This window comes from Sturnus vulgaris, chromosome 32 (genome assembly GCF_052056855.1).
Source record: "Sturnus vulgaris isolate bStuVul1 chromosome 32, bStuVul1.hap1, whole genome shotgun sequence".
NCBI lineage: Eukaryota > Metazoa > Chordata > Aves > Passeriformes > Sturnidae > Sturnus > Sturnus vulgaris.
The window spans coordinates 1,013,912-1,023,829 of NC_142274.1; the positions used below are offsets into that span (position 1 = coordinate 1,013,912).

Consider the following 9,918-nt stretch of genomic DNA (forward strand, 5'->3'; position numbering starts at 1 on the left):
GAAGGGCATCTCTCCTGCCATGTGCCCATTCCCTGCTGAGCAGGGCCTGAGGGCCACTGTCCTGCCCTGGTTCTGCCTGGCAGGGGCTGGGTAGGGATGGACAGCGAAAGGCTTTTCCTCAGGGCCATCTCTCTCTCTCCTTGCCTTGCTCAGGTGCTCCTGGCATTGGCAGCTCCAGCTGCAGACTCAGGCCCAGCCCTTGGGCTCCTCCTGTGCAGGCTGAGCACAGCAATGGGGTGTCCCAGCTCCCTGTGCCCCGGGGAGCTCAGGGCAGGGCAGGCTAGGAGGCTGGGAATGAGCCAAATCTCCTCAAGCTGTGCCATGGACAGGACCCTTGGTGAGTTCTCAGGATGCCATCCAAGCTGAGAGCTGCCTCCAGGGGACACTGGGGGGCAGGAGTGTCCTTGGCCAGGAGTGGGGTGAGATTTTGAAAAGGGCTGAGCCAGGTTGCTCTGCTGTCCCTCTGCTCTCAGCTGTGTCAGGCTGATTTTCAGGGGAGCACAGTGACTGCCCTTTATCTCAGACAGGACAGCTGGGGACAGATGGAGTGACAGAGCAGCTCCCCTCACCTTTCACTGAGTTACAGCCATTGCTCTTGCATTGCACAGTTCTCACTGATCTCCCTGGGCACACCAGGAATTCCTCTCAAACTGCCTTTGGCCATCACTGTTCCTTAGCCCTGGGACAGGAGATGCTGCCAAGCGCCTCTGCCTCAGGAGCAGTTTGGGCTGATGAAGTCCAGACCCAGGACTGGCCCCTGTCCCTGTTCCCATGACCCCACTGCTGCAGAGCAGACCTGACCCCATGGTGGCCATGGGCAGAGCCGCTGCTCATCACAACAACAGGGCCAGATCACAGCAACAGGGCCAGATCCCAGCAGAGCTCCAGGCACGGGGCTGAAGGAAGGGATTTGAGAAAAGGAAAATGGGGTGGCACAGAGCAGCAGAGGCAAGGCTGGGAGAAGGGACTTGGACATTGCTCAGCTAAGTCTCCTCTGAATTGTCACTGTGTCCTCCTTCAACAGGACTCCATGGCCAGAGTGAAGAAATGTCCAACAGCAGTTCCATCAGCCACTTCCTCCTGCTGGCATTGGCAGACTCGCGGCAGCTGCAGCTCCTGCACTTCTGCCTCTTCCTGGCCATCTCCCTGGCTGCCCTCCTGGCCAACGGCCTCATCATCAGCGCCGTAGCCTGCGGCCACCACCTGCACACCCCCATGTTCTTCTTCCTGCTCAACCTGGCCCTCACTGACCTGGGCTCCATCTGCACCACTGTCCCCAAAGCCATGCACAATTCCCTCTGGGACACCAGACACATCTCCTATGAAGGATGTGCTGCTCAGCTCTTTTACTTTATGTTCTTCATGTCAGCAGAGTTTTCCCTCCTGACCATCATGTGCTACGACCGCTACGTGTCCATCTGCAAACCCCTGCACTACGGGACCCTCCTGGGCAGCAGAGCTTGTGCCCACATGGCAGCAGCTGCCTGGGCCAGTGGCTTTCTCAATGCTCTGCTGCACACGGCCAATACGTTTTCCCTGCCCCTGTGCAAGGGCAATGCCCTGGGCCAGTTCTACTGTGAGGTGCCCCAGATCCTCAAGCTCTCCTGCTCCAAATCCTACCTCAGGGAACTTGGGCTTCTTGGTGTTAGTGCCTGCTTAACACTTGGCTGTTTTGTGTTCATTGTTTTCTCCTATGTGCAGATCTTCAGGGCTGTGCTGAGGATCCCCTCAGAGCAGGGACGGCACAAAGCCTTTTCCACCTGCCTCCCTCACCTGGCTGTGGTCTCTCTGTTCCTCAGCACTGCAGTGTTTGCCTATCTGAAGCCCCCGTCTCTGACCTCCCCACCCCTGGATCTCGCCCTATCGGTTCTGTACTCGGTGGTGCCTCCAGCCCTGAACCCCCTTATCTACAGCCTGAGGAATCAGGAGCTCAAGGCTGCAGTTTGCACAGTGATCATTGGATGGTATCAGAAACATGAAAATGCTTGTCAATTCTGCATATGATTTCTAATAAAAGTCATCTTTGATACTTCTTGTTGGTTTATTTGTGATTTCTTTTCTCCTTTGTTTTCCCTTTTTTTAACATTATCCACAAAGGAATGTCTATGTGCCATTTCTCATCGTGATTCTCTCTAACTTCCCTGTGGCAACACACTGTGTCAATGAGGACCTGTGCTCTTGGTGCCTTTAAATGAAATAAAGGGTTTCCCAGCAAAGTTGTCTCCACAGATTCCCTTTTCTTCCCTTCTCTGGAGCTGCAGCAGCAATGTCTGTGCGCAGAGCTGGGGCAGATCAGTGCTGGCACAGCAGCTGTGCCCAGCAGCAGCAGCAGCACTTGGTGTTGCCAATGCTGCTCCCAGGCCACTGCCCCGCTGCCCTCCTGGCCCTCGTGTTGCTGCAGGGCCTGAGTGCTCGGGGCCCTGGGGGTGGCAGTGCTGGGGCTGCAGCAGGGACAGGCAATGGGCACTGCTGGGGCAGCGCTGACGCCTCAGGGCAGGGCCTGGGGGCTCCAGGCTCCTTGGCCAGGCTCTCTCCACAACACTTGGCCAGCCCAATGCTGAGGAGAGAAAAGCCCCAGGAGCAGCCCCAGGCTGGCCGTGGGCAGGCTGGGGGCAAACAGCATGGCTGGTGCTCTGCAAGCTCCCTGCAAGGGGGACACCCTGGCAAGGAGCAGCAGAGCAGGGGCTGATCCATCCCCACTGCACTGGACACCCCAGGGCAGCGTCCCAGAGCGTCCTCATGCACCTGCCAACAACATCCCCCCTCTGCAGCCCTGGCCTCTCCCCCAGCTCACACAGGAGCCGCATCCTTGCAGGCACACACACGGCAGCACTGGCTCAGCAGCCCCTGTTTGCATTGCACACAGCAGGCTCAGCACCCCCATGGTGCTGCTGTGGGGACATGGAGCTGAGTGAGCACAAATGCCATCAGCCCCTGGGGCCAGCAAGGGCTGGGTGATGGCAAGGAAACCACTCAGCTTTGTCGTGGCCTCTGAAGTCAGCCAGAAAGTTTGTTCCCATCAGCTGTGAGTTTCCTGTCCCATTGCAGACGTTGTTGCTCAGAGCCAGGGCTGCCTGGCAGCCACGCCGAAACTGCCCTGAGCATTTGGTTTGCTTCACCTTTGCTTTCTTTACTCTTTCTTTGTGCAGATTTCCTCCTCTTGCCCATCCTATCTCCTCCTCTGCAAACAGTCCATCCCTGTTTTCCTTTCCTCTCTGGCCCCACTCCCCATTTCAGTTCCTCAGTTGGCATCATGGGAAATCCCATGGGGAGCAGGATCATCCTCCAAGTGCTTCAGGAATTGTCTGCAGGGTCCTGCAGTGCCTCGTGCTGCTCCCTTGCCAGAGGCACCACAGGCCAGGGGACACATCTGGGCTGCTGTGTCTGGGTGTGGGGCTCCCTGTTCTGGGCATTGAGGAGGGGCTGGAGAGACTCTGAAGGACTGGCAGGATGGGCTTTGGGGCCTGTGTGGAGAAGCTGAGGGACCTGGGCTGCTGGACCTTGTGAAGAGGAGGCCCAGGGCTCATCCTGCACCTGCTCCAAGGGTGGTTTCAGAGAATTACAGAATCAGCAAGGCTGGAAAAGATTCTGGAGATCATCAAGTCCAACCTGTGCCCTGACACCACCTTGTCTCCCGGAGCCTCCTCTTTTCCAGGATAAACATCCCCAGCAACCTCAGCCACTCCTCACAGGACTTGTGCTCCAGACCCCTCACCAGCCTTGGTGCCCTTCTCTGGACACTCTCCAGACCCTCCATGTCCTTCCTAAATTGGGGGACCTGGAATTGGCCACAACACTCGAGGCTCTGCCCAACCACTACCGAATACAGGGGAAGAATCACTGCCCTGCTCCTGCTGGCCACACCATTCCTGATCCAGGCCAGGAGCCATTGGCCTTCTTGGCCACCTGGGCACACTGCTGGCTCATGTCCAGCCTGCTGTCCATCAGTGCCCCCAGGTCCCTTTCTGTCTGGCTGCTGTCCAGCCACTCTGTCCCCAGCCTGTAGCACTGCAGGGCTTGTTGTAGCCAAATTGCAGGGCCCAGCACTTGGTCTTGTTAAACCTCACCTTGTTGGATTTGGGTCCTGGATACAGCCTGTCCAGGTCCCTGTGCAGAGCCCTCCAACCCTCCAGAACATCCACTATGCCTGCCAACTTCATGTCACCATGGTTCTTTGAGCTCCTGGATAGTTACAATAGTCTCCATGATTCCATGAGGCCTCCCAGTGTCACAATGTCTCTTTGGTTCCATGGGACCCCAGTGTGTCACAAAGTCCCATGGATCCTTGGGCCCTGCAATGTCACAATGGATCCTTGTTTCCATGAGGTCTCACAGTGCAGCAATGCTCTCCTTGGTTCCACAGTGTCACAATGGCCTCTTGGTCCCAAGGGTCACCATGGTGTCAAATATGTTTCCTTGATTCCAGGAGTTCCTGAGGATCAACACTGGCCCCTTGGTGCCACAATTCCCTGCAGTGTCACAATGGCCTCTGTTGTTCCACCAGGACCCAGACTGTCACAATGGACTCCTTGCTTCCATGTGGCCCCACAGTGTCACAGTGGCCCCTTGGCTCTGTGGTGCCATGTTGTACACAGTGTCACTATGGTCCTCTCAGTCCCATGAGGCCCTGCAGTGTCACAACGGCCCCTTGCTGCCCCAGGGCCCTGCAGTGTCACAATCATCACAGAACCACCCAGGCTGGAAAAGACCGTGGAGAGCATCAAGTGCAACCTGTGACCCAACACCACCTTGTCACCCAGACCATGGCACTCAGTGCCACATCCAGTCTGTCCTGAAACACTTCCAGGGATGGTGACTCACCCTCCTCCCTGGGCAGCCCATTCCAATGCCCAACCACCCTTTTTCCTAATTTCCTAATGTCCAGCCTAAACATCCCCTTGGTGCAGCTTTAAGGCTGTGTCCTCTTATCCTTTCACTCTTCTCTGGGAATAGACCCCAACATCCACCTGGCTGCACCCTCCTGTCAGGGAGTTTTAGGGAGTGATGGGGTCTTGCCTGAGCCTCCTCTTCTCCAGGATAAACAACTCCAGCTCCCTCAGGCACTCCTCACAGGATTTGTGTTCCAGACCCCTCACCAGCCTTGTTGTCTGTCTCTGGACATGCTCCAGCCCCTCCATGTCCTTCCTAAATTGGGGGCCCAGAACTGGACACAGCATTTGAGGTGCTGCCCAACCAGTGCTGAGCACAGGAGAAGAGTCACTGCCCTGCTCCTGCTGGCCACACCATTCCTGATCCATAGGAGTCACAGTTTTTGGATGAGGGAAATGCTGGGGAGGGGGTGAGGACAAAGTGTGATTGATTGTCAGCCATGACGGGTCTTGATTTTCATATCTATACAACTGCATTAGACGGTTTCTGAGGCTCAATATAATTGGGACATTGTTTATATCCATCTAGAAACAGGAAAAGAAATCTTTACAGGAAAAACTGTTCTCTCTGCACTGTTTACAATATAGTATAGTCACTTGGAATACACTTCTGAAATCTGTCTAATTAACCACAGAAGAATTGATAACGTAAATGATTCCCAGGGACTTTTCTTGTTCCACTGTTTTGAACAAAAGTTTGTGAGTCTTTGTCACTGAATTCCTGAGCTGAAGAGCTCAAGAAAGAAGAGGCGTCTGGAGTAGTAAAATTCATCAGCAACCTCCAAGTGTCTGAGTATCCATCCTCATCCGAGCAGGAATGAACAGAAATGGGCACAGCTTTCTGGCTGCCCCAGCTCTGGGATGGGCCCTGGGCCTGGAGCAGGAGCAGCTCTGGAGGGCCCCAAGGCCAGGGCTGTTGTGCTGGCCTGGGCAGATGGGATGGCAGGAGGGGCTGCAGAGCTGTCAGGAGCTGAGGGAGAGGGGAGCAGGGCACCCAGGGAGCCTCCTTTTGCCTTGGCCAAGCACCTTCCCCCATGGCTGGGGCTGAGTCCTCTCCGAGCTGCAGCTGCTGCTGTGCCCTTGGCAGGGGCTGAGGCCGTGGGGCCACTGCCCAGAGCCCCCTGGCCTGAGCAGAGCTGTGGGGCCAGAGCCGGCTGGGCTGTGCTGGGGAGAGGCCCTCGGTGCTGCACAGAGCTCAGGGCAGCTGGCACAGCTTGCAGGGAGCTGGGCTGGCCTGAGAGAGCCTGCCAGAGAAAGCAGCAGTGTCCATGTCAGCCTGGCTGAGCGGGCAGGGGCAGGACTCAGCCCAGGCCTTGTGGGGCAGGGCCAGTGCCTGGGGAAGGCATTGCAAACAGGCAAGTGGCCCAGAGAGGAGGCTGCTCTGTGCCCTTGGTGGCACGCACAGAGCAGGGAGGGGCCCAGGACATTTGTCACTGCCAGCCTCTGTCCCCAGCCCTTGCCAGCCCTGGCTGCTGAGCCCAGGTTTGCCCTGGGCTGAGTTTGGCTGTGGCCCAGCTCCATCCTCCTGCAGGGCTCAGGGCCTGTTCCCAGCCATGGCCAGCCCTGCCTGGCCTCGGTGCTGGCCCAGAGCCCGGCAGAGCCCGGGGCAGGGCTGTCAGTGCAGGCCCACAGGTGCCACGGGCTGTGCAGGAGCTGGCAGAGGCTGCCCAGCAGGGAGGCCATGGGGCACAGAGCCCCAGGGCTGCTGTGGGCACCACGGCTGCACCTCAACCTCTCAAAGAGATATGAGAGATGGAAACAGAGACAAATAATCCCTTCTGGATTCTTTAGTGTGTTTGCTTATACTGGTGACCTGCATCGATATGTAGAGGAGGTGTTTTGTGTCAGATAACTCTGCCAGAATTATAAGAATAATATTTCTTAGCTGAAAATAATATTTCATGCATAATATGCACTGAGGAAAAAAAGACGCATAGGACCAGAATAGCTCTTGAGTTTTTCAGTGGATGAGACTCATTGATCTTCCAGTACTCAAACTTCTTCAAATATTTTCCCCAGGACTTCCTTGAGATTAGAGGTAACCATCAGAGTACAAGGTCAGCCAGAGCTCTCCATGCTATTCTGGCAGGTTTTGTCTGGGAGAACCCTTGCATCCAGGGAATTTTTCAACAGGAGTATCAATTTTGGCCGTGGGCACCTGGTAGGACCGTGGGTTCTTTTCATAGGAAGGAAAGAACTGGGCCCAGTGCTCCAGGGGCTGATGAGAAGCAGCCCTCAACATTCCAAAGCCTGTCAAACCTGTCATGTGGCCCACGGGAAGCAAAATCAGCCAGACCAGTTTCATGCCCCCTTGCTTCCATGAGGCCCTGTAAGTGTCCCAATGTTCTCCTTGTTTCTGCAGGGTCACAATGGCCCCTTGCTGCCATGAGGCCCTGCAGGGTCACAATGGCCCTTTGGTTCCCCACAGTGTCACAATGGTCTCCATGATTCCATGGGGCCTTGCAATGCCACAATGGTCTCCATGGATCCACGGTGACCTGCAGGATCACAACGGCCCTTGGGCTGCACCAGGCCCTGGAATGCAACAATGGCCTCTTGGTTCCACAAAGCCCTGCTGCTCCACACCGGCCCCTTGGCACCATGTGGCCCAGCAGTGCCACAGTGATGTCCTTGGTTGCACGGGGTCCCCACAGTGTCACAATGGTCTCCACAGGAGGGAAACCACAGAGCCCCAGTGTTTCAGGGGCTGATGAATTGCAGCCACCAAAGGCCAAAGCCAGAATGACCTGTCTGTCCCGGCAGGTTTGTCTGAGTGCAACCCTCAGATATTCCAAGTTTTGAATGCGGAATCTCAATTTCAGCCCTTTTTGACTGGAAGAGAAGGTCATTTTTTTCCACAGAAAGGAAAGCACACAGCCCCAGTGTTTGGAAGGCAGGTGAGAGCTGGCCCTCAGGAGGCCAACGTCAACCAGACCTGTCTGTAATGGCAGCTTTTGTGTAGGAGCAATCTTTAGGACTTTTGGAGCTGGAATACCAATTTCAGCTATGGGTGTCTGGAGAAGAAGGATGGCTCTTTTCCACAGGAAGGAAAGCATCAAGCCCCAGTGTTTCAGGGGCTGATGAGCAGCAGCCACCAGACGCCAAGACCAGCCAAACCCATCTGTCCTAGTAGCATTTGTCTGGGACCAATCCTTGGTTACATAGAATTTTGGAGGCAGAATCCCAATTTCAGCCATGAGCACCTGGAGAATGATGGTTCTTCTCTGTAGGAAGAAAAGCACGGAGCCCCAATGTTTGCGGGAAGATTAGAGGTGACCGTCAGAGGCCAGGGCCAGCCCAACCTGTCTTTCCTGGCAGCTTTTGTCTTGGAGAAACTCTTGCAGATAGGGAATTTAGGAGGAAAAGTACCAATTTTGTCCATGGGTGTCTGTGCAAGAAAGATGGTTCTTTTCCATATGAAGGAAAGCACTGAGCCCCGGTGTTTGAAGGCAGGTGAGAGCTGGCTCTCAGGAATACAAGGGCAGCCAGATTTGTTGGTAATGGCAGCTTTTGTCTGGGAGCAATCCCTGAATATTGCAAGTTTTGGAAGCAGAATCCTGTTTCAGCCTGGATGCCTGGATGAGAAGGACAGTTCTTTTCCATTCGAAGGAAAGCCCAGAGCCCCAGTATTTCAGGGGTACATGAGAAGAGACCCTCGACATGCCAAGGGCAGTTGCATCAGTCAGGCCAAGCCAACCAGACCTGTTACCTGTTCCCTTGGATCCATGGATCCCTGCAGAGTCACCATGGTAGTGTCATATTGGATCCTTGGCTCCATGAGGCCCAGCTGTGTCACACTGGCCTCTTGTTTCCATGGGCCTCCTTAATGTCACAATGGTCCCTTGCTCCCATCAGGCCTTGCAATGTCAGAATGCTTTCCTTGGTTCCATGGGACTGCACAATGACACAATTGGTGTCACAATTTCCTTGGTTCCATGAGGCTGCAAAGTGTCACCATGGTCTCCATTATTCCATAACGTCCTGCAGTGCCACAATGGCCCCTTGGCTGCACAAGTCCCTGTTGTGTCACAATGGGCCCTCCTTTCTTCCATGAGGCCTTGCAGTGTCACACGAGTCTCCTTGGTACTACAGAATAAGAATACAAATATTACGAGAGATGGGGCAAATGAGAGACTTTGTAAAAGATGGTTTATTGCCTTATGGCAACAGTCTCATAAAGGGTGAGACATTAATTCATAGTTACAATTATTTATGTTAGTTTATTAGACAATCAAATACTTCTACAAACTTGCTAGTGTATTTTTGCACCAATCATTAATTGCTTTACTTCCCATGGCTTTGCTGCAATGGATAATGTTTCAGCCAATCATATAACACTTCACAAACTTACATTGATACATTTAAAACTTCTAACTAACTTTATAACAGGTTCTACTGCTAAACTTTAAAATGTTTTACTATCTTACTTAACATATTGGTTAGCTTACATAATATTCATTTCTGTTTGCTTAAAGCGTATTTCTACTTAAACTACAAACTTATATTCTTTGTTCATGTCTGTTTCACTCAAATGCTCTAATTCTCTAAGTCTTCTCCATGGTCTTAGGTCAAATTTTGTATCCATCTCTATCTCTGAGCCTGTATGCACAAGGCCCTGAGAGCTCTCTGTGCCTGCATTTCCCACCTGCAGTATCCCAATGGACCCTTGGTTCTGTGGGGACTCACAATAGCAGAAAGGTCTCCTTGGTTCCACAAGGTCCTGCAGAGCTCCTTGATTCAACAAGGCCTCAAAATGTCATCATGGCCTCCAGGATTCCATGAGACCCCACAGTGTCACAATGACCCCTTGGTTGCATTGAGCCTCACAGCATTACTATGATTTCCAAGGTTTTATAAGGCCCTAAAATGCGACAATATCCCTTTGATTTCACAAAGCCTCAAATTGTAGAAATGGTCTCCATGTTTCCATTATGCCCTGCTGTGTCACAATGGACCCTTGGTATCTCATAATGTCGCAAAGGTCCTCTTGGTTCCACGGTTTCAGAATGGCCCCTTCATCCCTTGGAGC

At 53.8% G+C, this 9,918-nt stretch overlaps 1 protein-coding gene across 1 annotated transcript; it reads left to right on the forward strand.

Annotated features, from left to right (window-relative positions):
- The first annotated feature begins 1,047 nt into the window (after positions 1-1,047).
- LOC148220689 (olfactory receptor 14J1-like) lies at positions 1,048-2,004 on the forward strand. The gene has a single exon (XM_088154848.1). The coding sequence runs from the start codon at positions 1,048-1,050 to the stop codon at positions 2,002-2,004; it is 957 nt and encodes a 318-aa protein (XP_088010974.1).
- Positions 2,005-9,918: the final 7,914 nt, after the last annotated feature.